Source organism: Rhineura floridana, chromosome 3, assembly GCF_030035675.1.
Source record: "Rhineura floridana isolate rRhiFlo1 chromosome 3, rRhiFlo1.hap2, whole genome shotgun sequence".
NCBI lineage: Eukaryota > Metazoa > Chordata > Lepidosauria > Squamata > Rhineuridae > Rhineura > Rhineura floridana.
In genome coordinates, this window is record NC_084482.1 from 150698034 (window position 1) to 150725889 (window position 27856).

Below are 27856 nucleotides of genomic sequence, written 5' to 3' on the forward strand. Positions count from 1 at the left end.
GAATGAAGTCACTTAGATCTAACTGGCATTTTGTACTGTTTGTGTTTATTTACAAATATACACACTGAGCATAGTTGGAGGTTTACAGCTTAGCACTCCAGCAGATATCCACAAATCATTCAGAGCACCAGCTAAGTTACTTGAACTTCAGGCTGTCCCGATCTAATTTGTCCATCTAAGCCAGTGGTGAGGAATCTGTGACCTTTCAGATGTTGCTGGATTGCAGTTCCTATCACTCCTGACTATTGGCCATACTGTCTGTACTGATGGGAATGGGAGTCCAACAACATCTGGAGGGCCACAGGTTCCCCATTGCTGATCTAAACATTTATGCACACATGCTCTCACACACACACACAGCTTGAGGACAAGCTGTGATCCCCAGCCAAGGAAGGGGGAAAAAGATGGGGCAAGAAAGACCTGTCCCCTTCAAAAACAGTCATCGGCCATTGTTAAAATCAGCTAATCTCCTTCACAAAGGGACAGGGTACTGAGCACCTTTTCCAGACTACTTACAAGGTCAAGGCTCTGACCAGGTGTACCCATGCAACCTATGCTAATAGAAAACCCATTCACAGAAATCTTAATTAGTTGGAAGGTACCCCAAGAAGCCATCAATATCAAGTTCCATCACAGTTTTATGTGGCTGTACATGCTTCTTCCCATCCCCTAAGTGTTATGATCCCTGTTCATTACTGTCCATTATTGCATCGATTTTCTCTCCCACAGGGCAGCCCTGGCCTTCCCGGTCTCCGAGGAGTTCCAGTAAGTAAAGGGCCTGATTCCCATGGACCCCCAGTTGCTGATTAGAAAGACTTACTTATTCTTGCCTTTGCCTTCCAGGGAGAGCGTGGACTAATTGGCCCTACTGGGCCGAAAGGTGAGCCGGTAAGTGAACAGATTTCCTACCTTGGCTCAGGGGGGTCTCCATGAGGTTTGACTTGGAATGGCATCAGAAATGTCAGTAATACTATCTGAAAGCTGTTCCAAGAGCAGGGTGTACTAGTGGCACTGCACTGAGAGATCAGTCAAGAACTGAGTAGGAGGAACCTCTATAATAGTACGTGTGATGATTTTGTCTTGGGCCATCTTTAATTCCTCCAGCCAGTGTTTCAGGCAACACTGCCAAGCCAAGGTGCTGATGGCGAGTCCCAATATTAGACATGTAAAACTCCTCTAATCTGGTCTTCCCAACCCTGCATGTCAGCAGTCAACTATGGTTCTGAGAAACACTAGAGCAGAATGGAGATGAATACATCATTGGGAAAAAGTGAGAGAAGAAATTAAAGAGTAACACACAGCCCTCACTTTCTGTTCCCATCTGAAGTCTGCCATTTGAGTAACAGGACCATGGTGTATGTGTGTGTGTGTGTGTGTGCGCGCGCGCGCACGTGCACATGTGCGTGCAAACTTCATTTAAGTGGTCCGCAGCATGTCTGTGAAGAACACATAATCTGAATTCTTCAGAATTCTATGGAATTCAAATTGTAATACAATACAATATATAAGCAATGAAAAAAGCAATTAAAATATAATTTAAAGTCATACAACATCTAGCACAGTGCAAGACAACTGCTAAAACAGGCAGGGGGGGAATTTACATGTTCTGCCAATATCCTCAGCAATTTTCAAGTGGTCTGTGGGCAACAGAAGTTTGGGAACTGCTGCAGTGGAGCAAGGCCATATTTGATTGGCATTAGTTGTAACCCAAATGGCCACATTCAGCTGGAAAGAGGAAGTGATGGTCAAACAGCATTAGCACTGCAACCTTGTATTTTGGGAGACTTGGGACTGGTTCTTTGGCTGCAATATGATAATTTATCAGGGCTGCTCTTCCCAGATTTTACTTCCTCGTAGGGACACCAGAGAGCAGTATGCAGCTGAGTCCCAGACCACTTGTAGGCTTTAAAGAGCTGCCTCTTCTCTGAGTCTAGATCGGATGTCAGCTGTGGAAAATCTGTGAGCCTTTTCGGTCAGCACCCTTCACTGTCCATCCTGCACCATCTAAAATTAGTCGTCAGCTTTGCTAGTAATAAACATTCCTCATTTTTCTTTACTTCTGCTCTCTGCCTTTCAAGGGACTCATGTTTGGATAAGTCCCAGAGGCAGACCTGAATAACTGTTTTTTAAAAAAATATTATCAAATGAGAGTCATATTTCCCTTCATCACAACATACTTGGTGCAGAGGAGATCTATTTTGTACCAGGTACGGCTGGCTCAAAATTTGAGGGCAGTGTTCTCTGAGGGGGAGTCCCCTGTCATCTGTGGAATCTCTCCAGTGGGCTTACTGGTGACAAGCAGCAGTGAAAAGGGAAACAGCAACACTATAAATGGAGGCTCCAAGCTGCCTGCTATTTAAAATGTCCCACAATTCCCTAGCCTGGTATCATGGAAAATGGCAGGTAGCTTGCAATACATAACCTGAACAAGAAGGTACAGATGAGTGGATGGGTCCAAGCCCACACCATACATCTGCACCTGTGGACTTTACTAGGGATCCATCAACTGTCCTTTAATGCTGGGTGCTGATACTGGGCTGAGGCTGTTTAACCCGGCCTTGCCCAATTTGATGCCCTTCAGATATTTTGGACTACAGCTCCTGTCACCTCCAACCAGTGCACCGGTTGAGGCTGATGGCAGCTGTTATCCAAAGCTGGTCTAACCTAATGAAGTTGGCAAAACATCGCTGTTCCTTCTTAAAACTATTAAAACTTGAAGACATGCGCTTTCCCTGACCTTTTTGCTTTTTCAGTGTGAGGAAAAGTTACAGTGACTTGAAAACTAGCTCATTGTGACCTTTTAGTTGCTGCTGATAGACGTTATGCTGCCTTTGCAGTCCTACGTTGTAGTTTAACTTACCTGTAAATAACTGACCACACTTCCTCCTAAGAGAAACAGAGGCAAACTTTGGCTTCATCCATGAAATTATGCTGTGTTGAAATGACTTTTGGCCTTTTGTTTTTGGCAGGGGGAGCCTGGAGGGATTGTAAACGGAGGAGGAGTTGGGCTTCCTGGCCGGAAGGGGGAGCCTGGCAGTCCGGTATGTAGCATCTTACAGGCCAGAAATGAGAACTGACTGAAGGGGAGGGGACCACTAAGGGAACAGGGGAAAGGATGGTTGCATTGCATGAGAGCCTGCCTCTCGTGTGTACTTCAAGCTTTGTGCTTTCTGCCATATACAGCCCTCCTCTTGAAGTGTCATGCAGCTGTTCAATACTGCTGGTCTTTCTCTGAAATGTGCCATGCAATCCACAGTGTTCATTGAGATTTACCTCCATGTAGGTGTGCAGAGGATTACAGTAGAAACTGTATACCTATACCATTGACTTCATAGGTACAAACTGGTGGGTAGGGCCCTGTTTTTGCTAAGCATATCTTTCTTTCTGCCTGAAGGGAAACCTTGGACCTCCTGGGCCCAGGGGACCATTTGGTGATCCTGGACCTCCTGGGCCTTTGGGACCTCCTGGGCCTTTGGGACCTCCTGGGCCTGTGGGACCTGCTGGCGAGTTTGTCAAGGTATGTTTTCCTCTCCCTCAGACTGCCCGTGTTTTCAGCAGCTGCTCCTTATGCAATCCATGCACACAGTTTGCCCCCTCTGCTAGGCATGTAGGCAAGGTTTTGCATCCCCATGTGCATCCGTGTGCACAGAAAGAGAGATGGAAAGACCTCTTGCACGCATATGCATCCCATGGATATGCATCCCATGGATTTGCATGCAAACAGGCCTCACCCTATAAAGAGCTCTTGCCACTTGTTTCTCATCCTCATCCTCCTTGCAATGATATATACATTCTTTGGCACATACATCAGCCCCACACAAATTTCCTCCCTTTTGTGTTGCTGTTCATAATCTTCACATCACTATCCAAGTATGCAAGGTTGGCCTAGCGGGACAAGGAGCCCAAGTGGCATTATTTTTTAGAAGCAACAGTAAAGCAGAAGGCAATATAAAAGATGCGTCTGAACATCCTCCTGTCACAGAGAAATAATTCTTGGACCAAATCTCTCTTGATGCAATTTTTGGATCATCCCTGATCCTGAAAGTATACCCTCACTGAATGCCCCAGTGTTTCTCACGCATATACCTGGTGCTGCAGTTTCTTCTTACCAGATATGATCCCCAAAGTTGTCATTATGTGGCCCAATTTTTCTGTTGGTTGTGTCTTTCCTGTGAAGTGCATGATGTGTGTGTGTGTGTGCACCCTATAAATGCCTGTTGCATTATGTCATCTACATTTAGATGTAAGGGGCACTTGGACATACTAAGCAGAACACCTTTGCTTACATGTGGGTAATTCTTCTTACAGGGAGAGAAGGGCGACCGAGGTGAGCGAGTAAGTGATCCTTCTTTTTCCCTGGCTGCTCTGCCCTTGCTCATGGCACATTTGATCCTGGAAGATTTGTTTGTGATTGCATAACAATGGCATGGTAGAGCTAGAAAAGATCTGAAGACCATCTTTTCCCTGCCGTTGTACAGAGACAGGATCCTAAAACCATAGGAGTGTAGCAACTAAGACCCATTGAAAGTAATGAATATAAGTTAATAATGTCTATTAATGAGTTTATTCTGAGTAGGACCAGCACTGGATACAATCCATAGATAATATGCATGCAAGTGGGCTCCTGCAACAAAATGTTGCAGCATGATGCACTTCTGTTTAGAATTCCAGCCACTCCATTCCATTCTCCTCTTCACCTCTCCATTTTGGGTTTTTTTGGGGGTGGGTGGAATTATGGTAGAACAGTAAGTACCAGGGAGTAGGGCACAGAACATATATTAAAAAGACGAGCCTAGATAATACGATGTGCTGAGCCATGCCACACATTACAGAAGGAACTAAACCCCTCTTCCCTCCTTCCTTACACCTGCCCCAAATCATCAGCCAATCCGATCATGAGATCCTGACACACACACTTGCATGCTCAAGCAGGATTTATTCTATTGCCTCCTTCCACCGCTCTCCTTGAGAAACTAATTGCCCAGTGTTTAAAGGCCATTCATTATCCAGTGTATTAGATAATAGTGCTGCTTCACACATTACATTTTTCTTAGGTGCATACCTTAGATGTTTTATGCATACACATTCCATTTTAAAGTGCAGATAAAGTTGTGTTTGCAAACAAGTGCATCATACCCAGAAGCTGGGTTTGACTGTGGCTCCCTGTTGAGTGCAGCCTGGGTTTACCATGGTGTAATGTGTGAAAGTACAAAGAGAAAATACATCCTTTTGTGCCAGTACTGGGCTTGGACTTTGGCTGACAGTGCTGCAACCCTATTGCTTCCTCAGAGCACTTGTGTGGCCACTGCTGTGCTACCTAGTGGGCTTTTGAGGAGTGGGAGTTACTAGTCCAGAGGTGGCCAGTGTGGGGCCCTCCAGAGATTGTTGGACTACCCCTCCTATGAGCCTCAGCCAGCATGGCCAATAGTCAAGGATAATGGGAGTTGCAATCCAGCAACATCTGGAGGGGCACCACATTGGCTACTCTGGCATTTGCCTCTTGCACGCCAGCTCAAGGACCATTGGGAAGCCCTCCAAGTTCCTTGGATGGTTACTTAGTTATCTTTAACATACCTTGCCATTTAGCTCACTATGGTCCTCTAAATCAAACGTAATAAACATTAAAATACAATTTTGTTTTACAACTCTGTTCCTGAGTTTTATGACAGGTATTAAGTTTTAGGGCAGTATAATGGAAAGAAAAGCAGAGCCAGCTGGTCCTGGCCAGGTGCAGGATGCTAATCTAAGTGTAGTAGCTCAGCTTTCTGCTTCCACTGCTGCAACTTAAGCTGGCCCTTAGGATTTGCATTAGTTGCATCTTTGCTTTTGTTGTTGATTGGAACAGGGGTTAATGATGGGGACTGGGGTTTGTGCTGTTATATTCACCTTATAGTAATCAGGATGTTGGCTGGGCATATTCTGTGTTTTTCAGCTTTGGTCCTGAATGCCTTATGGTATCCTATCCTAAAACACAGTAAGGCTGCAATCCAATACTTGTCTACTCAGAAGTAAGCTCCATTGAATTCAGTGGGACTTACTCCCAGGTAAGCGTGTATTGGATTGTAGCCTAAAATGCTAACTTGAAAAAGAAAAGCTGGCTTTTAGGATTCGATTGCCTGCTAGACTTATCCTTGTCCTGTGTAGGGTAAGCTCAGTTCCTCCCCCACCATCTTCACTCTTCAAATTTATTTATGTTGTATTTATGAATTACACTTCCTCCAGCAGCACCCAGAGCAATGTACGATACTAGATAAAAGCAAAATTGCATCAGTGATGAAAACAAATGCAAAACTAAAATTTGTGAAGTAACAAGTCATTAAAAATCCACACTTGACAGTTCACGGCAACTGAAAAGGGATGGCTGGACAGGAACATCTTTAGTTGGCATCTGATTCCCCAAAACAAAGAGGCAATTCTAGGGGGAGAATCAAAACCCCACTATACAGAAGGGCCTTCTACACATCCTCCAATTATAAATCCTCATGGGGATCAAGAGCGAAGTTCACTCCCCATACTGATCTTAAGGACTGAGTTAGCTGCCATTGTGTTCTGTTCCAGGCAGTCATCTCGGCCTGGGGCCAGGGTTCTAGCTAAGTGGGGGGCTTTTGCTAGACACAGAGTCCAGGGATACCAAATCACATATTGTTGTCATCAGTTTAAAGTCCAAGAAGCAGAGCAGGCCAGTCACAGGTCAAGTTCTAGCAAGGCAAGGTCAACACAGCAGAGGGATAAATTCATATTAGCAAGATCAGGCAAAGCAGAGGTCAGAAGTCCAAACAGGCAAAGAAGCAAAATGGTTAGCATCCTGGATAGGTCCAGCAGACAAAGCAGACTTGAATGTTGCTCCAACCAGCAAACCCAGAGTGAGCCTGAAATAGGCCTTTGTTGTTGTAAGCTTAGACTTCCTTTGAACAGCTAATCACATTCCTGATGAGTGGAGCCTCTTCTCTTAAAGGACCCCATCTGTTTTAGGAGCTGTGGATTCTGGCAGCATGGGGGAGGCTATGGTTCTGCTATGGCCTCTGAACTGTCATCCTCTGAGTCTGAAGATAGCAACATGACTTCTTCAGGCCAGAGAGGTGGTGGCATTGTAGGTTCTTCCAGTGCAGGAACTTCAGAGGAAAAAAGAACATCAAAGGTTAGTTCAGAGGGCAGGATCACATCCTGGTTCAAGGTGTCCCCTGAATCCATAGCCTCTCCTCCCAAGGATGGGGAGTCTGACATATTGGAGGATTCCCTTCCACCATAACACACGCCCTTGCTTCCAAATCTTTTTTATTTATTTATTTATTTATTTATTTATTTATATTCTGCCCTCCCTCCCAGTAGGAACCCAGGGTGGCATTAATACAGATTTTAATCTTCTTTGCTCTTATCCTATGCTTTAGGCTGTCTGACTCCCCACCCCGTGCCCTGAACATTTATCTCAGGTGTGGGGAATTTTTGGCTGTCCAGATGTTGCTAAACTACAACTCCCATCAGCCACAGCAAAATGGCCTACGGTGAGGGATAAGAGGAGTTATAGTTTAGCAACATCTGGAGAGGCGAAAATTTCCCACACTTGATTTATCTGATTAAATTTTGGTACAGTTTTGGAACCTCCAAACTATTTTAGCTTCACGATTGTCATAAGGGCAAATCTATTAGTACTATGCACAACCTCTTTGGCTGCAAATAGGAATTAGCTGTAAGCTTAAAGGAAAGTTGTACATCTGACCAAATTGGGGTGAGTGTAGTTCTAAAGTGGGTTTACTGTTTAAATTACGTATAACTGGACACAACCACAGTAACTCTTCTTTGCCTCCATTTACAATTTGAACTGCTTTTCTTTGAACATTGCTATCCACAGTTGTATGAGGGAAGCTTTACTCATATTTTATACAGAACAATCATCTTTCTGTTCCAGGATTATGGGCCGGTCAATCTCCAAACTAGCTGTGTTGTGCTAAGATGAACATCACTGATCATAGTGACTACGACCGTGCTTGTAACTGGTTGCACAACAGGCCCTCTGTTCTTTCTGTAATATTATGCTGTGCAGAAATGGTGACCGCAGTTTTGGTGCTGTCCAGAGCTCACTTTGTCTGTCTTTCTAGGGACCTCCTGGATCAAGTGATGGGGTTGCAGTCAGAGGAGAACCAGGAACCCCAGTGAGTACATCCTTTGCCATGTTTGGGTAGGGGATCACATAGAGGGCTAGAGTGTATGGGCAAATGCAGCATTTATAGTTGTGGGTATGGTCATCGCTTAAGGAATACTAGAATGGGTGTGGGAGAAGTTTATGGAGGTGAGGGTAACAATGCCTGGGAGTATTGGACAATTATTGCTGAGGGAAGTTAAAACTGTTGAAGATTCGAATGTATGGGGCAGACTGAAAAAATATTATACTTTGATTACTGGAAAAATGTGATATCACTGAAGTAGTCAGTCCCAGACTATGGTCTGAAGGCACATAAGGCCAGTTCCCTGCTGAAGCTAAGCAGGGTCAGGTCTGGTCAGTGCCTGGATGGGAGATCACCTGGGAACCATATGTAAGCCGCCTTGGGTTTCAATCATGAAAAGAAAGGTGGAGTATAAAAGTAATAAATAAATTTAAAAAAGTATTTCCTTAAGGAAAGGCATGCGAGTTCTCTGCAGAAACTGACCACAACAACTGTATATAAACTGTTTAAATGCAAAAAGCATTAAGTTCTTTTGTGTTACCTTTTGCACTATAGGGTGTGCCTGGAGATCCTGGGCCTAGAGGATCTCCTGGACTCGCAGGACAAAAAGGAGACAAGGTAAGAAGAGGTTTATTTATGGACTTTGAAGACAAACAGATGCAAAGTGAACAAAATATACTGTTCCCCTACTGTTTCTAAGTACCCTGCCAAAGCAGAAACCTGTTTTATTCCTGCTTCTACACAGAGTCATCTGAGACCATTAAGCCAAAGCTGTACACACACACATTTGTGTTTGGGATGCAGATACTTCTGCATTAATTCCTGGCTTGGTCGCAGCTTCCTTGAGTTTCATGGATATTTATTTTTTAAAAAATATTTCTAACCCACTCTTCATTACAACTGATCCCAAGGCAGGGATAAAACTTTCTTTCTTATGGGTAATCGTTGCTATGCTTTGTGTTCAAAGGGAGATGGAGAAGAAGGTTTTCCTGGACCACCTGGGCGCACCGGAGACCCAGGAGATCGGGTGAGTTTTTGAGAGTAGGAAATTGCTCCTGTGCCCTGGTGGGCTTTAGAGCCAATGATATCCAGGCTATTTATTTTGTTCTCAAGATGAAGAACTGTAGCAAAAGATGGAATTCCAACTATGTCCACAATTGGTGGTCATTTGTTTATTAGACTACTCCTTAATGATCATCTAGGGAAATGGATACAGGATTCCTTGAGCTATATCATGATTCTGCTAGCAAATTGCTCACTGAAAGTAAAATGTTCTTTGCTATTGTCTCTAGGGCCCTAGAGGACCTCCAGGTGAACATGGAAGCAAGGTAGGTACTTTTGTAGCATCAAATTGGAAGCACCCAATAAGAGTGTGTCCTGGAATTAGGACCACAGTATGTCACTCCTTGATCTGGGCAGGTCTTTCCCCCCACTCAAACTGAAAAAGTAGAACTCAGTGGATGACATGCTTAGGTGTGGAGATATCACTCTATATCAGGCTCATATCAATTTCGCATGTGTTCATTTATAAGTCTGTTCCATCCTGTTTCCACGTTAATCTATGATTGTTATTTTTAAAAGTATTTAAATATGTATTTTATCACAAACTATTTAAAAACCCTATTTTCTCCCAGTGCACACATTTCTAAGCTTAAAAATGCATTTTAAAAAGACATTCTGGTATGTTTTTGAGCCAAGAACTGAACTGCAAAATCTGGAGAAGTGCAAAATCTAAAGGATAATTAGGTTCCTGTTCACACTTTAGTCTGGGAGGTGTGGATTAGGTCAGTTCACATTGGAATTCATTGAAATTGAATTCCTCATTTCTTCAGTACTCTATAACATTTTGTAGAGTTTTCTAAATTGCTGTAACCTGCCCTGGAATCTCAAATAAACAAACAAATATTTTGCTTGTACTCTGCATCTGCCTACCTGTCTTGTTGTTTAGAGAATTATCTGAAATTGTATGCATACCTGAATTGTTCCTCTTTTTCCCACCCTGTAAAATAGATCTTAGTTCTTGTTTGTTTGTTTGTTTTTTCCTATTCTATCAAGTTGCCCTCTGAATTTTCCCCTACCTTCTTTTTCGGAAAAGTGAGCTGGAGGCATTGCACTCTATTCATTCCCCTCATCCACCTCAGTGTTGTTTGAAGCTTGTTCCAAAGCTTTCCCCAAAACAAAAAACTGTTGGGAAACAAAATGAGATTGCATGTTATTTTTTTCAAATAAGAAAGGAGTCAGGGCTTTGCATATACCATCAAATTCTGCGCTAGATAGAGATCTGGTGCTACACAGTGCAATCCTGTTCACAAAGATGTTCTGCCTATCTGCACTGGGATGCTTGTACTCCTAGTGTCTTTCCATTCGCTGTCACCCATTCTGGGCAAACTGGCTGCAGTGGAACCAGCCTTGTCCTTTGGTATGCAAAGTTGCTTTTACTTCACAGGGAATTCTGGTTCGATCCTTCTCAACAATGGGGCAGGTTAGAAACCCCTTGGTTGCTTTGTGATGGCCCTGCTATCCACACCTACACTCTCATCTGTTGTTCAGTCACTTTTACCCTTTAATGCTGCTAACACATCGGTTCTTTTTGCAACAGGGAGATCGTGGCCAGCCTGGTGACGTTGGACCATCAGGAGAGAAGGTGAGCTGTTATTGGAACAGGTGGTAATATTGTGCAGGTGGAGGCAGAATCTTGCTGAGATAAGATTTCTTTTCAGAGGTGGAAGATAACCAGCAACTTGCTTTGGCCAACTGCTATGCATTATGCGATGAGACATCAAATGATGTACATGCATGTGTAAATCAGCCCTGGACCAATAAAGGGCTGATTCACAAATGTGTGTGCATCACTTGGCATCCCATCAATATTTAGCCCTTGATGGCCGAATGTGTCAACTGTCTCCTTTCAAATGAAGTAATATGAAAGCTCTGTCTGTGGCATAAGATTTGGGATACCTATTTCACACATATATCTCCTCCCTTGCTGCTATAGTCATTGAGGTTTGACCATGCATACGTGAATCAGTTGAATCAACAGTAGTGCTTCTTAAAAACTTAAAATAGGATTTGTGTATACTGGTGGCACACAGATAACATTCTAAATATTGTGTGAAATGATGGTGTATAGGAGTTCCTAGTATGTCCCTTAGGATTTAGTCTTCAGATTTATCATTTATTTATTTATTAACTAAATAAATAAATGTATTAAATTTATATCCCTCCCTTCCTTGTAGAAGGGAAGATCCCCTCTCAACATGGAAAAGCTTGGATTTGGGTTGATGATTCATCAGAATGAGTGATATAGGCATAGCAATTGTTTCACAGCTCTGTGTGGATCCAAAAAGCATGCTATAGCTCTGTTGTAAAGGAAGCAGATCCATAAAGAAGAATGGATATTGGTTGGTGTCAGGAAGAGAGTTTTTTTAACACTCTGGCATTTTAATCTGCCTGACATGTACTCATTTTCTTATTTCCTTTTCCCTTGTAGGGAGAGCGTGGACCACCTGGCCCTGAAGGAGGGAAGGTACATTCATTCAGGATTAACCTTGCTATACCTCGATTATAGGCACAAAGGGCATCCCTCTCTGGGAGAGCTAGTGTGTGCAGCGACTGAAATGTTGGGCCTGGACCAGAGAGACTTGGGTTCAAATTCCTATTCCCGTTCTTATTCCTTCAGTGATTTATTAGCCTAACCAGCTTCTCAGGCTCACTCCAATGATAAAATGGGGAGAAATGGGTTTGTACACCACCCTGACCAAGAGAATAAGGAATGAATGGGACCGATATCTTTGAGAAGCTGTCCTATTCTTAGCCCTCACTGTTGCCCAGACTCAGTTGCAGGGGCTTTGCTAGGTACTTCAAAAGACTCAGGGCACCGTCCCATGCCATAAATATGCATAAAATGTGCATATGTTAATTTATATGTATAGATACAAATTTAAGTGCCTGAGCAAATTATGATGGTGGATGTTTGGGGTCTCACTCGTGCTGTACATTGCAGTAGGCCCAGCTGCCCTGTAAGCAATTTTTTTAAAAAATATATATAAGTTAAAAAAGTGGGGGGAAGAAGTAGGAAATCTGGGGCCCAGCACAAAAGACCCAAGGCTGGTGCACCACTTTGGGCCACCACTAACAATGCCCCTGCCCCAGCTCCAAAGAGAAACTCTTCTTGGTCCTACTGAACTCCCCGTTTTTTTCTTGTTTCAGGGAGAGCAAGGACCCTCAGGCCGCCTAGGCCCACCTGGCAGAGATGTGAGTTTGGGACTCACCTTAGGCTCAATGCCTGAGCGTGCTGGAGAATCTAGACAGGGACCAGCAGCTTCCATTTCTGATGAGCTATGCTAACTGCTTTGGAACAATTCGCCTAACCCTTTTCTCCTTTTGAGTAGAATAACCAGAGGTTGTTTGAGGAGCCAGAGTACAGGCGATAATGAGAGAGAGCAAATTTAGTGATGGAGCATGGTGAAGGCCCCTCCTTGTTTTGTGGCTGGGTTTGTAATTTTGATACCATACTAAAGGGTGGAGTGGCATATTTGATGGAGACCTGGGTCTGGGAACCAAGGTCTCCACTCAAGAACTGCAAAGTGTTGGTGGGGGAGCATGATATAAAATGGAAGATGGGAACGGAATGCTTAACCCACCCATCTTTTTCTCCTATAATACCCTCCCTCACCTCTCAGGGTTTCATGCCACATCACAAGGAAAAGCAGGTGGGTGGGGGATGGGTTCTAAGGAAAACGCAGGGAGTGTGGAAAGGATTAAGTAACCTACCTGCTGCTTCTCCACTTCAAACTGCACCATCTACACCATTTTGCACCTATTAAGCAGAGACTTGGATTTCCAGACCTAGGCTGCCTCCGTAAGTCCATTGAAAGTCTGCAATTTTGTTGGGATAGTGCCTCAGCATAAATTCACAACACAGCCATAGGAGGCATTTCAGGTGACATACCTAGTGAAGTGGTCATGTGACTGCATTTCAATTGTGTGGTATTGCTAAGTGTGATAGCAGAAATGTACTCAGCCTGGTAGTGGACACCATGCATATAAGATCCTATTGCCTTTAGCAACTAAAGGCATGAATCAAGTTGAAATGTGACGTTACTCGCACACAGTTTCCTCTTGGAAACTTTTCCTGAACAAGGGCCCTTCTTAACATCAGCTGGTGATTCCATCCTTCTCTATACGCCCATCTGGCTACATTGTGGGGTATGCAGAAGATCCTCCAGAATATTGTTAATAATTGCTTCAGGAGTGACTGAAATTGCTAGTGTGAAAACCATGACAGTTGGCAAATTTGTGACGAATGTGTCTTCCTTTGACCTTTGGAACAGGGCTTGCAAGGACCACCTGGACTTCGAGGAGAAAGGGTAAGGACTTGTTAACATATTCCAAATGCTGCTTCCATTTTAGGGGTGTGCTTGCACAGCAGGGTTGTTGAAGCTAGAGGAAACTGGTAATGGGACGAGTCATCCCTCTTTTTGTAGGAACAACATTGTGTGACGCATTCCTAACCAGTGAAGACGATGTACATTTATTACTTGCTCTTCACCAAAGGTCCATGGGCAGGCTGCATTGTAATGAAACAGTAAAATACAATACAAAAATAATGAACAACAGAACAACCTGTAGGATCATTAACCACAGTTGAACAAAAGCCTAGGTAATAAACCTTTGCGTGTCTTCTGAATATCTCTAAAGTTGGGGCTAGGTACATACCCAGAAGCAGAAAGTTCTGGAGTCTGCGGGCCACCACTGAGAAGTTTCTCTCATATGCTGCCATCCCACAGACCACTGAGGGCAGCAGAATCACCAACAAGGTCTCCCCTGCTGATCTAAATTTTGGGGCTCGTATTTAAAGGAGGAGGCGATCTTTCAGCCATTCACTATTTGGGCCAGCAGATCTTTAGAGCTGTACCATACCCCTATGGGTGACTGCAAAGGCAGCCTTGAAGAAGTTCCACAAATGAAATTCATGCCATTGTTCCCCACTTCCAGGCTAAATGCAGCACATCAGTTGTATATTATGTCTTGCAAACTGCCGCTTTTTTTGTGCAGTTCCAGGCAGGCAGTAAAATGGAGATTTATCAAACCTCTGAGAGGCTGCCGTACATGGCTGATGGGCTATGTATGTGTGCTTGGCTTGATGAGTGACAGATTGTGCAGGCCTGGCTACAGTATTCTGAAGGACTAGTTTGTCAACCTGTTCAAAAAAGCTTGACAAGTAAAAAGTAGTTGCAGTTACTGTTCCTGGAACTTGCTGAGGAATGAGAACTGAGCTGTTTCCATGCATTAGTTACAGATATTAGAACCATGAGTTAAATTCTAGTCTTCTAGACACCCAAGGATCTCTCTCAGTGTTCAAAGTTAATGAACTCCTAGGGTGCTGCTCCCTCTAGTATGAGACAAGGAGATCTGAAATAGCATCGCTTGGCCTGGTGCAGATGAAGTCACTAGTAGGGATCAGTCATAGTGATCCCCTTCTGTGATAGTGTTGTCATCTTCATGTGCTGTCTGAGCCCTCTTCCTGTGCCATTTCCTTCCACAGGGAGAGCCGGGAGAGCCTGGTGCACCTGGGAAGCCAGTAAGTGTCCCTTTGTTGAACAGACATAGTTGCTCAAGAGCGGCTACTGTATATTTTTTGGGGGGGGGAATGTACAAGATTATCCTAGTGTTCTCTCTCCCTCTCCCTCTCTCTCTCTCTCCCTCCCTCCCTCTCTCCCTCCCTCCCCCCCCCTCTCTCTCTCTCTCTGGTAGTTTTATTCCTGGGCTGGACAAGGCTATCACGATATAATCTCTTATCCCTTCTCCAAATCATTGTCTCCTTCACTTGAGCTTCTCAGATACTCCAGCTAAATCATCTAACTAACAGTCCGGTTGTATGCCATGTATGAGAACGAGAATTTAGCACCCACTGAGGTACCTTGGTTATTGCATGGATGGAGAACAGACTGAAGCCTTTTACGCTCCTGCCCCCATCCCTTCACCATCTTGCACAGCTGGTGGGCAGATGGAGAGCTCCATCATCCCTCCATCCTGAACAGGGGAGGTCCTGACCTCACTTACATTTTTGCATACAGCTTGTAATCAGTGGGCAAGAAGTGCCTTTTCACAAGATGATATGTCAAAATAAATTATGACAAGATTTCAGCAGGTTCTTTTCTTATGTGTCTCTTCTAGGCTTCCAGTGTGTCAGGAATCAAAGGAGACAAGGTAACAAATCTGCCCCTCAGGAGAGACTTGCAGAATAAGTTGTGCAGCTTAAGAATGACCCTCACCCCCTTTAATAATATTTTTCCTTGAAGAAAATCACCTTCAGTAAGTTATTCCAAATCCACTATTCCAAATCCACCATTCTGGCTATAATTTTTTTCTGGTGATTTCACTCCTGGGTTATGGTAGCACCTCAGAAAGCAGCAATGCTCATAGTATGGAAGACAAGAGTGCTGAAATGCCACTATTGACCACTGAAGCTGTGATATTGTCATCTTCTTTTTTAGGGGGAGACAGGTGTTGCAGGACCAGAAGGGCTGCCTGGACTCAGAGGAGATCCTGGAAACAAAGGAGAACGTGTGAGTGTCCCGCATCACAAGATGTGTCAGCGCATGTTGACTATGAAGATGCAACCAGCAGAACTTGTTTCTTTCAGCTTCAGGGTCTGGATTTCAAGTCAAACTGGGATGCTCACTGTTACAAATTTTGTCAGAATGTTTTTATTTTTTACATGAGCCTAACAGCTTTACTTTGAAAGCGGATACACTCTAAAATATGTTTTTTTAAAATCTTTTGTTTGAAGATGTTTTTAGAGTTTTATCATCTGTTTGCCACCCTGGGCTCCCTTTGGGAGGAAGGACGAGATATAAATTTAATAAAGCAACAAATAAATAAATAAGTAGATAGGAAGGCTAGAAATCCATTAAATAATAATTGTAATAGATTTAGACCATATAATTTACTCTTTGCTTTGGTGACAGGAGGTAGAGCAGGGCAAGATGGTTGCTCTTTGGTGGAATGGAGGTTGCAGTGCTCATCCTTCCAACTGCTGCCCCTCAGCCTGATGTGAGAGGGAAGGGTGGATTTCTTCTACCTGCAAATTTTTTTACCTGGCTGTACTTCAAATCCCTACAATTTGAGATGATTGTCTAATAACAATTGTGTCCTTCCAGTGGAGAAAGATCTGACTAATGGCTGAATTTGATAAAAACAGTTCACTGCTCTGAGTGGTGCAATCCTACCTTTCTCTATGGCAGGACCAACTTTGCCATACAATATATGTTTCTATCTTAAAGTAAAGATGATGGACATCAGTGTGTGAATGTGGGGGGGTAGATGGGTGGGTGTATGTGTGTTATAGGGGAATACATCACTTCCCTGAAAATAAGTACTTTATGACATGGCTTTGTTGTCCCTCTTAGGGGTCTACCGGACTTGGTGTCCCAGGCCCACCTGGTCCAAAAGGAGAGCAAGGGGACAGGGTGAGTCCTACCCTCATTTCCTAAATCTGTAGCAAGGCAACCAACTCTGTACCAGGGCTCTGTTAGTTACCCTCTTTTTTTCCTCTGAGGAAGAGGGATCTGCTCAGCCTCTGCTATTGGACACTAGGCCATTGGCCTGCACTGACATTGATCTGACCCAGTGAGCTGACATGAGCACAGTGCCTTAGCTCCCTCCTCTGGTAGATTCAGAGCTTTCTGACCTTTGCACAAGCCATCTCTGTACAGCCAGCTGAATATTCATTGGGCTGTGCATCCTTGCAGTCAATGGATGAGAAGTATTCTTTCCATGGAGCTAGTCCTTTCTTCTCTGAAATACAATGTGGAACAGCTTGCCCCCCTGTAGAAGCCTCTGTTTTCTTGACTGATATAGATCCGTATTAATTATTTGTTTCTTCCCTCCTAATAATCAGGGGTTTGTTGGCCTGACTGGCAAGACTGGCACAAAGGTAACTACTGTGCATTGGCTGAAGAGAGAAAAAGGGTGTTGGTGGGGTCTGGGCTAGGCAGCTGGGACCTGCACCCTTCAACCTCTGTGTGTGTGTGTGTGTGTGTGTGTGTGATATTAAGTATGTAGTGCAGGGATGAGGAACTAGTGGCCTTCCAGATGTTGCTGGACTATAGTTGGCCATGCTGGGTATGGCTGATGGGAGATGCGAGTCCAACAACATCTGGAGGGCCACACGGTCCCCATCCCTGGCATAGTGGAAGGCCGGATATGCTCCTGTCTGCACAGATTTCTAGAGAGTGCAAGGGGCTCATCATGTTCTCTAGAATATGTGACTCTAGCTCAGCCCAGCCATGAGGCAGGGAAGCTGGAAAGGCTAAGCTGTTGGGATACAGTGAAGATATTTATTTCATGTATAATTTCATACAAATTTCCTGAGAAATGGGTTTTTTCCCTGTTTTAATCTTAAAATGAGGTAGGTTAGACTGAAAGATAGAGATAGCTCAAGGTAAGCCAGCGAGCTTCATCGCAGAGCAGGGATGTGAACCCAGGTCTCTGTAGTTCAAGCCCAACACACCATACTCAGATAGTGGTTCTCTACAACATGAGTGGGGGTGGGACTAGGAGGAACTTTCTAGCTTTCTTTGGGAGTGTTCCAGCATATGATGGCCAGTAGTTTTAAGCTCCTTCAGGATCCTGCATTATTTGGACTGATACCATGTTCTTTTCCTTGGGCAATGACTCTGTTACTCAGGGTGACCCAGGAGACCCAGGTGAGAGAGGAGAGCCAGGAAGGCCTGGACCTGCTGGACAGATTGGCCAGAGAGGAAAAGAGGTAAGCGAGAAAGAAGGAGCTCTAGCTTTTTCAGATCTGGCCTAAACTTTTGCCTAAACTTGCATTTTGGGAACCCGCTTCTTAATTTTTTACCATACATTTGTATGGTGGCCATGCTGCTGGTGTGACCCACATTAGGTCAGGCTGCACCCCAGTGGTGGACCCTGACTCTTAAGTCATCAGTAGAAGGCCAATGTTCTAGACCAGGGCGATTAACCTTTTTTTGGCCCGAGGTCTGTGTTCACCCTTGGCCAGCTGTCTGGGGCCACATGCCAGTGATGTGTGTAGGCTATCCCAAACTCTTCCATGCAGAAATACATATGCACACCCACACCGAACGCATGCACCCACACAGGGACACAGCCTCCCCAGCTGATCCGTGCAGATCAACTCAGGAGGAGGGATTAACACCCCTCCCCACTCATCAAATGATCCATCTGATGACTGAGAATGATTTTACCCCCATTAGGGTACTGGGCAAGGTGGAGAGGTTTAAATCTCCCTGCCCACCCCACTGTTATGTCAACTTTATTTTTTTTCCCTTTTTGCTACCACTACTAAAATCAGTGAGGTCTTAGGGAGGCAATTTTTTTATTTTTTTTTTTGCATGTGGAGTGGGGACACAGCAGGCTTCCAGGCTAGGATTTACCATGCATGTTCTAGACAATATTTATTTATTTTTTATTTATTTGTTGAATTTCTATATTGCCCGACTAGCATAGCTCTCTGGGCGGTGAACAACAGAGAAATATAGATATACACAATAAAATCCAATAAACTCAGTACAAAGAACATGTATATAACAAATCTAAAATCAAATTTATAATCAATCAAAAAAAATTAAATCAATTAAAACATATTTAAAAGACTAAAATGCCTGAGCAAAGAGGAAGGTTTTGACTTGGCGCTGAAAAGATAACAACGTCGGCGCCAAGCGCACCTCATTGGGGAGACTGTTCCACAGTTCGGGGGCCACCACTGAAAAGGCCCTAGTTCTTGTTACCATCCTCCGAGCTTCCCTATGAGGCGGAACTCGGAGGAGGGCCTTTGATGTTGAACGTAGTGTATGGGCAGGTTCATATCGGGAGAGGCGTTCCAGCAGGTATTGTGGTCCCGCGCCATATAAGGCTTTATAGGTTAAGACCAGCACTTTAAATCTGGCCCGGAAGCATATAGGTAGCCAGTGCAGGCGGGCCAGAACAGGTGTTATATGCTCAGACCGCCCGGTCCTCGTTATCAGTCTGGCCGCCGCATTCTGCACAAGCTGTAGCTTCCAAACCATCTTTAAAGGCAGCCCTACGTACAGCGCATTGCACTAATCCAATCGAGAGGTTACCAGAGCATGGACAACTGAGGTGAGGTCTTCCCTGTCCAGATAGGGACGTAGCTGGGCTACCAACCGAAGTTGGTAGAACGCATTCTGTGCCACTGAGGCTACTTGAGCCTCGAGTGACAGGGAAGGATCTAAAAATACTCCCAGACTACGAACCCGCTCCTTCAGGGGGAGTGTAACCCCGTCCAGAACAGGGTGAATATCCACCATCTGGTCAGAGAAACCTTCCACCAACAGCATCTCAGTCTTGTCAGGATTGAGCCTCAGTTTGTTAGCTCTCATCCAGTCCATTATCGCAGCCAGGCAATGGTTCAGCACATTGACAGCCTCACCTTAAGAAGATGAAAAGGAGAAGTAGAGCTGTGTGTCATCAGCATACTGATGGCAGTGCACTCCAAAACTCCTGATGACCGCACCCAGCGGCTTCATATAGATGTTAAAGAGCATGGGAGACAGAACTGACCCCTGCGGGACTTCACATTGGGGACCCCACGGTGTCAAGCAATGTTCCCCAAGCACTACCTTCTGGAGACGACCCGCCAAGTAGGAGCAGAACCACTGCCAAGCTGTACCTCCAACTCCCAACTCCACGAGCCTCTCCAGAAGGATACCATGGTCGATGGTATCAAAAGCCGCTGAGAGATCAAGGAGAATCAACAGAGTAACACTCCCTCTGTCCCTCTCCCAACATAGGTCATCATACAGGGCGACCAAGGCTGTCTCAGTGCCAAAACCGGGCCTAAAACCCGATTGAAATGGATCTAGATAATCGGTTTCATCCAATAGCGCCTGGAGCTGGCCAGCAACCACTCGTTCCAAGATCTTGCCCAGGAGTACTTTACAGCTGAAAGTGTAGTTAGAATCTTGTTGGTGGTAGAAAGTTTGCCAATACATATGGGAAGCACACCTGGAGATACAGCAAATTCTAGCCAGAAGAGGCACTGCTTATAGTAATGCTGACATGGATATTGTTTCTATGGAAACCTTGCATGAGAGTGCCATGGCAACATTAGCATATCATTCTTGAAAGTCAGGTTCTCTTTACTTGTCACCATCTAGGGGTCTAAAGTAGATTCATTTGGGGGTACTTGCCCTTAAAACATAGAAACTCTTAAGGGTGTGCTTGTGTTTTGCTGATAAGAACAATAGAAACAATGTATCTGCTATGGATTCTTTGCTTCTAGGGTGAAAGAGGTGACAAAGGAGAAGAAGGGATCCCAGTAAGTAACAGCCTCTCAGTTTGCCCCCTGCCCCTCTGATGTTCTTGCTTTTGCCTTTACTGAGCAGTCTCTCATGGTTCTCTTTTCTCCTAAGGGCGAGCCAGGTCTACCTGGCAAACCTGGAGAGAAGGGTCTGCGGGTAAGTACGGTGGAAGCACCACTCAAGCTCTTGGTGTATGAGAATGGGATCTGCTAGGGTCAGTCATGGGTGTTAGGTGCAGAATGTTGTAAACACTGAAGTAAGGTAGTCTGGGTGACTTGCCATCCCTTCGGTATAAAACTCTCTGTTGCCTGAGCCTGGGCTTTGGAGCTCTAGAACAGCTGCTGTGGAAATGTTTTCCTCCTTCATGCCTCTTGTATGGGCCTCAACCCGAATGGCTGAGATATTTGCATAAGCAGTGCTGATTGGTGTTGTTCACAGTGGGGTGGGACCTGCAGTTTGAAGTTCTAGAATCTACTGATCCTCCTTGTTCTTAGGCAAAGCTGGAGAATTCCCTTTTACTAATGGCATTATGTTGTTGTTATTTTCCCAGCTCTGTTGTATTTAAGGCCCTCTTCTTGCCCCTGTTCACTCATTTCTCCATCCAGTCTCATCCCAGCTAGCCAGTTCCATAAGACTGTGCCCTCCCCTTTTTTCCAAAGTGGAATTAGCTGCTTGATAGCGTGCTGATTTTCTGTTTTTCTTTTAATATCACAGGGCCTGCCAGGAAGCCGAGGGCTCCCTGGTGAGAAGGGGGACCAGGGGGACCCAGGTGAAGATGGGAGAAATGTAAGAGTACATTTCCACGCTCAGACATGATTGCAGCATCCACCCACCCAGCCTTGCTTTTATCATGTTCCTTCTTCCTGTTATAGGGCACTCCTGGAGCACCAGGGCTGAAGGGTGACCGGGGAGATCCTGTGAGTAGCTGTGCCACCTCTCCCAGTCTCTTAGTTTGAAAGAATATTCTTCCTACTAAGGGCTACTGTAGCTAATCTATGTCAGCTATTTGGGACCTAGGCCTCACTGGGGGAGGGGGTTGAGATGAGAATGGGCAGGTGCATGGGCACTGACATCGAATGGGGCTGCAGGACAAGTGTATTATTTTAATGCAGCAAGCTTGTCTCCATGTTCCTTCCTGACTATGGGAGTTTCCAGAGACACCCTTCATTGCAGATCTTTGTTCAATATAGACATGAAGGAATACTCATCACCTCCCATCAGTGCCCTTCCAAAGGCTGGCTTTCATTCACTGCACTCCTCATTCAAATCCATTTCCCTTCTTTGTGTCCACATTGGCCAACAGAGCTTCCAGCGCTTCAAGCTCTTGACTTGCATATGGCTTGGCTCCTGTCTGTTTCCTCATCTGCTCACTGTGGAGCATGCTCCAATGCCATCTGTTGCAGTCACATCTCAAAGGGTTTTGGCACTGTGGAGGAAACTGCTATCCAGTTCTCCACATTATACTAATAAGGGAAAATCCTGGCAATGGATGTTTCATATCTTTCGTGCTGATTTTGGAGTTGACATCCTGCCTCTATTTTCTGAAAGAAACCCAGAGCCCTCACAATGCCTTCTGGAGATATTTGAATGTGTGCCTTTACATAGTATGCATCCTCCCTATTAACAAACGTGTTTTCTTTTTGCTCTTGCCTGGGGCATATCACAGGCAGTGTGAAACCACCAGCTAGTGTTCTAATCCTTGTTTTTCTTTCTCCCTCCCTGCAGGGTCAACCTGGACCCCCAGGCCAGACAGTACGTTCCACATTTCTCTCCCCAGTCACAATATTTTATTTTGATCCTGACTTTGCAAGTGTCTGATGTGCCTCTCCTCTTTTCTGCTCTGCAGGTGGGACCTGGAGGAGGAGGGCAAAAAGGCGAGAAGGTGGGTGATTAGGCTCTGAGATCCCATCCTTCACTTGCTGGGCCATTAGAAGGCAGCAGTCCCTGGACTGCAAGCACACTCGGGGAGTGGGAATCCCCAAGAGTGTGTCCTGCAAAGAGATTATGCTTCAGGGCTAAACTAGACATAACATTAAATGTCTTTGCATTTAATGTGGAGGTGTTTTTAAAAATGCAAATAGAATTGACAGGAGAGCTAATACATTTATCCGGATCACAGGAGAGGGGTGGGGGTGGGGATTTAAACATTTCCTCTCCTGCTGAGGTCCTAAGGAAAGACCCACCTCTGAAGTTGCTCTTTGCATTATTCCAACTCTTATTGGCACTTGAGCATCATGTCTGATTTGTCCCTCAGAGAAATCATTCACTCTGGGCATACTTCAGAAAGTGTTTTGTGGATATTGGTTCATAAGAAGTGAGGCTCTGGTGTTTATCTCAGCTACCACATGTTTCCCTTTCAGGGGGAGCTAGGGGACCCTGGAGAGGATGGAATGAAAGGTGTGAAAGGAGATGCTGGTTTACCTGGCCTATCAGGAGAACGGGTAGGTCCCAGTACATCTGAGGTCTGCCAAAAAGAAAACTGAAAACATCATCAAACTAAGAATTTATTAATTATTTATTTATTAATTATATTTCTATACCGCCCCATAGCCGAAGCTCTCTGGGCGGTTCACAACATATAACATCCAATATTCAATTTAAAAACATATATTAAACTTAAAAATTATACCAAAAATACCTAAACATAATTAAACATATAAACAACTACAAAACTCAGTACTAAAATATTAAATGTAAAATGCATTAAATCGATTGAATATTAAGATGTTAAGTAGTGTTCCTTTTGTAACTGTCATCTTAACATTCCACCTCCTTTGCTCAGGGCTTCAGGGATAGGCTTCTCCTTGTTGACAAACACCCTAATTTGAAACAACAGCTTATCTGCAATGAGACGATGTAGAGCAAGGTGCAAGTAGCCATTGGAAAAGAACAGTCTTTGAATGTTTGTGGATGAAGGAAAGGTGTTTGGCACAATAGTTGTTTTAAGTTTAGATTACATGTTTCTGTATGGAAGGGATTGCCAACCTCTTAGGGCTCATAGGCATATTCTCAAATTATAGACACTATCTTAGGAACCACACGCTGTGACCTATTCTATTGGCTACAGTAGAATGTTTATTTCAACCCAGATTCAGTGGGGGGAACTCTGTGGGTGCCAGGGAAGGCCTCTGTGGTAACATGTATTCCCAAGGGCACCAGGTTGGTGGCCGCTGGATTATGGGGCCTTGGATAGAAAAGGCAGCCAATAAAAGCAACAAATCATCATCATGATGCCTTAGAATGGATGTATAGAGATGATTAATACTTTTAGGGAATTATGCCATGCTCGGCTCTGGATTTCTTTGTCAAAGGAGCCCCAATTAGTCCCATTTCTAATGACCTTCTGCTGGCATGCAATGACATTTTTATTTGGACAAGCCTTTGGCACATGAGCTGAATTGTAAATATGTTTAAACTGGTTTGCTTTTATTAATGTTTTGTCTGCCTTATTTTTATGCTTTAGTTTTTGTTGTATTGCTGTTTTATCTGCATTTTATTATATTTGCATTTTTGAGCATCAGTTTATGGTAAGATGGGACACAAATACTTGAATAATTTATTATTTATTTATGTGCAGTAGAAGTGTTATTATGTCATAAGATGGGGGCTGGATGGAGGGATGTTGTAGGACATTCCCTTAGAAGTATTGAGCATTAGCAAGGGAGGATGGGAAGAGGCTCCATGTGGGAAAGTTGGTTCTTCTTGGTACAAAAGAAAAGGAAGATTACTTGGCCTAAATGGCATAAGAATGTTTGCATAGGAACTAGCCACTCCCTTCTCACACCCCTTTTGCAGAAAGCTCTTTTTTTTTTTTTTTGCAGGGAGTTGAAGGCTCCAGAGGTCTACCTGGAGTTCGTGTAAGTCTTTTTCCATCTGCCTTGAAAGGGAACAAAATATCCTGCTTCCCTTTTGATTTTTGGAGAACTTAATTCCCAGCTTGATACAGTTATTTGTAAACTGAGCATGTGCTCATTTGTTTCATTTTGCAGGGTGACCCTGGAGACCGAGGCCCTGTGGGAGAGAAGGTAAGAGAGCTTTGATTTTTAAGGTGTCAGTGGTGGTGGTGGTGAGGACTATGGAATAATTTCCCCATGTAAATTTTGTCCCCACTTTTTATCCACAGTAATGATAACCAGTTTACTTTAAAAAATAAAAAGTAAATAGAAAGCAGAGGTTTCCTCTGACGCCAAATTCTGTATCAGATAACAAATTTTGCATTTAAATGAGTAAATTATAAAATAAGTACAACTTTATACACAAATTCAGTGGGCTTCTGTGATTCTCACTGCCATCTCCACTGATAATGCTGGGTGCCCTAGGAGCATTATGGAGTCATTGAAATTCCAATTCAGTAACCTGTCAAGAATCTAACAATACCCCACATAGCCCTTTAACTGTTTGGGCAAGAGTCCAAGAAGCAGAAGAGACTTGGTTTGCTGTCAGCTCTTTTGGAATTGTATGTAGGAGTGTGTAAGTGGTAAACATGACGGAAACTTGGATATAATGGTGAGCATGCATTACTGTTGTAAAAGGTGATAATATGGAGCCATAGAAATTATGATTCATGGTAAAAGGCAGCAGCAGCAGCCCTAGGATTGGAGTTAAGCATTTGCTGCTGCCTTTTAAAGAGCAGAAAGAGTCTTTTTCTGTCTGCCGCCTTTTAAAGATTGGGCAGAGGCTTATCTTCAGTCTTAGTGCCGGTTCAACAGCACTAAAATGGGAGATAAGTTAAAACTGTCAAAGAGCAGGCAGAGGTTTATCTCTAATATTAGCGTTAAGCACCACACTGTTAAGATCGGAAATAAGCTCATCTCTTATCTTGATGCTGTGATGGTTGGCACTAAAATTGAGAGAAGACAAACCACTTAGTGCTTAGATCAGAGATAACAGATTTCTGATGTCAGGTGACTGACAGATAAGTGTGCTTGTCCAAAATGGTCTCACAGGCCAAATTCAGAGCCATGGTGGGCCTAATTAAATCCGCAGGCTGGGGGTTCCCCACCGATCCAGAGTATGCAAAACATTGCCTATGGCTCCCATTCTTCTCCACCTTCCAGAACACTGTGGTCCAGAACCTGGGTGTTCACTCTCCCATTTACTGTCTAATTCTCTTTCAGGGTGACCGAGGCCCTCCAGGACTGGATGGCCGGAATGGATTAGATGGGAAGCCTGGGCAAATAGGGCCTGCAGGCCAAAGGGTAAGCGTGAGCATGATGCTTGGTAAAAGATAAAGTATCAGGTATAGTTAATCCATAATGACACTGTGTAACTGTCAGCACCATCAACTGTTTTGTGAGCTGCTCCTAAGTCCTTACACAGAGTGATGAGGATAGGCATGCATTTTGTAGCTTTTGCATTCTGTTTGAACAATGTTCATAATATGGAAGCTGAGTTGATGCTGGTTGCTTTTTTGCCCCCAAACAATAAATTATACAAAGTAAACCTGATAGTGCTTATTGCACCCAGTTTGTTGGCGTAGGAATGTAGAAGTTTTGACTTTCACAACATTTGGCACAGAGCTTGGAAAAGTTACTTTTTTGAACTACAACTCCGCTCAACCCAATCCAGTGGCCATGCTGGCTGGGGCTGATGGGAGCTGTAGTTCAAAAAAGTAACTTTTCCAAGCTCTGATTTGGCAGAATGTGATTCTGTCTAATGATGAGTTCTTTGTAGTGTGAATGCTTGGATACTTCTTTACAAGTCTGACTTATTTCTTATTGAATCATTATTGGACCTAATTGTGTCATCTATAAAAAGGGAAGTAAACACATTTGTTCAATTAGTAAGTGTGTTATTGTACAGTCCTGTGCATGCCTCCTTTTTTGGTCACATACACTGGGCCTTTTCTAGACCAGACCTAATGAAGAAGAGAGTTAATGGTTCTGTGGCAAACAGCATTTTTTGTCTCTCCAAGAATATGTGTAAATGTGTGGAGAAAGTAGGAGGGGAGGGATCCAACAAATATTATCTGTTGCAAATAAAATAATAATTTGGATGATGCCTGCCTCCAGGGCTAGTCTAAAGGTTCTGAGCATCTTAGACAATGAAATGAAATGGTGTTGCATCTCATGGATACTAGATCCTGAGCCCACAATTGCTGCATCCTGCCTCCAGGCAAACAAAAAGCATTATCACATTTCAATGTCACATTATAGCCAGGCAAAAGAGTGAAGGGTGTGGTCTGGGGTAGGGATGGAATCCATAGCCGCTGCCGCTCTGCTCTTCCAGCCCACTTCTGCCACCACAGAGAATAAGGAGGCAGGAGAGGAGCCCCCCCCCCGGGTGGAACGATACAGCGGAGGTTGTGGCAACATCCTCCTCAGCAGGGCCAGACTGCGAAGGAGCAAGAGGAAAAGGAAGAGGAGGCGGGACACCATGGGGCAAGCAACAGGCTGCAAGCTGGGATGGGTGAATAACCCACTTAATTCTGAACCCTTGCGGATGGCTGTGGTAGGTGCAGAGCAGAGCGGGGGCAAATCAGCAACTGCGTATTCTATCCCTAGTCTGGGGAGGGGTCATTGTCTGAGGGACAGTCCTGAGAGCCAGATAGAGAGGCCGCATTTGACTCCTGGTCCTGAGATTCCTTATCCCTGACATAGACATCTTAGCTCCTTTAATTTTGCGTATTGAAGACCCAGTTGGCCAATGTTTATGCTAGTTTTACAGCATGAATGAGATCTGCATTGTGTCTGCATTTTCCAGTAACCAAGTCTAAGTACTTAGGATTGTCTGATCCTTTTGGACTCCAATTCCTTGCATTATTCCTCCATACAATATTCTCCTGTGCCATATACATAATCTGTGGGAACAATGCTTGCTGTTGTGCTGCCATGACCTTGAGAGATATGAACTTTAAAGAAACCCTATTGCGTACTGCAGGTACAAGTAAAATGAGAAAAGCATGAGACACAAGGCAATGCCTGGCTCCTCATCACATCCACATTTTCTTCTTTTTCCTAGGGTGATCCAGGGAAGCCAGGTGACGCAGGCAGAGATGTAAGTATGAGAGCCTCACATCAGGCCGCATGAGTTTTGAGCTCAAATACTGATTCTTTATCTTGCAATCCTGTTTCAAAAGCAGAGTGCTATTTAGAAGCTGACATCTTACAGCAGATTATTGGTCCACCATTTACTGTTTCTTTATTTCCTTTGCCTGCTTGAACACAGCTCCCGAGCTTTCTCTTGACAGTGATTGACACTTAAAGCGCTTAGGTTCTGTGGCCTCCTGCTAATTACTGAAAACTTTGGATGTGACAGAGTCAGTCTCTTTTCATTTTTCTTTAGCTGATCTTAGGGTGGTCTGCATAGAGTCCAGTTGCCCATACTAAAGGGCTCTTGTCCTGGCACTCTCCTTCCATGTTAACAGGGTATGAGAGACTACTT

The 27856-nt window shown here is 44.2% G+C and overlaps 1 protein-coding gene across 6 annotated transcripts in view; it reads left to right on the top strand.

Moving 5' to 3' along the window:
- Positions 1–27856, top strand: part of COL7A1 (collagen type VII alpha 1 chain) — a 201752-nt gene that overhangs the window by 85966 nt on the left and 87930 nt on the right. For all 6 annotated transcript variants that reach the window (XM_061618340.1, XM_061618339.1, XM_061618342.1 and 3 more), the window contains 30 exons: positions 730–765; positions 844–888; positions 2970–3041; positions 3395–3517; positions 4309–4335; positions 8097–8150; positions 8718–8780; positions 9130–9189; positions 9455–9490; positions 10762–10806; positions 11653–11688; positions 12372–12416; positions 13496–13531; positions 14710–14745; positions 15342–15374; positions 15662–15733; positions 16577–16636; positions 17068–17103; positions 17857–17937; positions 20455–20490; positions 20585–20629; positions 21188–21259; positions 21346–21390; positions 22199–22225; positions 22320–22355; positions 22834–22914; positions 24295–24330; positions 24463–24498; positions 25591–25671; positions 27434–27469. In XM_061618340.1, the coding sequence (XP_061474324.1) occupies positions 730–765; positions 844–888; positions 2970–3041; positions 3395–3517; positions 4309–4335; positions 8097–8150; positions 8718–8780; positions 9130–9189; positions 9455–9490; positions 10762–10806; positions 11653–11688; positions 12372–12416; positions 13496–13531; positions 14710–14745; positions 15342–15374; positions 15662–15733; positions 16577–16636; positions 17068–17103; positions 17857–17937; positions 20455–20490; positions 20585–20629; positions 21188–21259; positions 21346–21390; positions 22199–22225; positions 22320–22355; positions 22834–22914; positions 24295–24330; positions 24463–24498; positions 25591–25671; positions 27434–27469 (1527 nt within the window). The remainder of the gene's footprint in view (positions 1–729; positions 766–843; positions 889–2969; positions 3042–3394; positions 3518–4308; positions 4336–8096; positions 8151–8717; positions 8781–9129; positions 9190–9454; positions 9491–10761; positions 10807–11652; positions 11689–12371; positions 12417–13495; positions 13532–14709; positions 14746–15341; positions 15375–15661; positions 15734–16576; positions 16637–17067; positions 17104–17856; positions 17938–20454; positions 20491–20584; positions 20630–21187; positions 21260–21345; positions 21391–22198; positions 22226–22319; positions 22356–22833; positions 22915–24294; positions 24331–24462; positions 24499–25590; positions 25672–27433; positions 27470–27856) is intronic.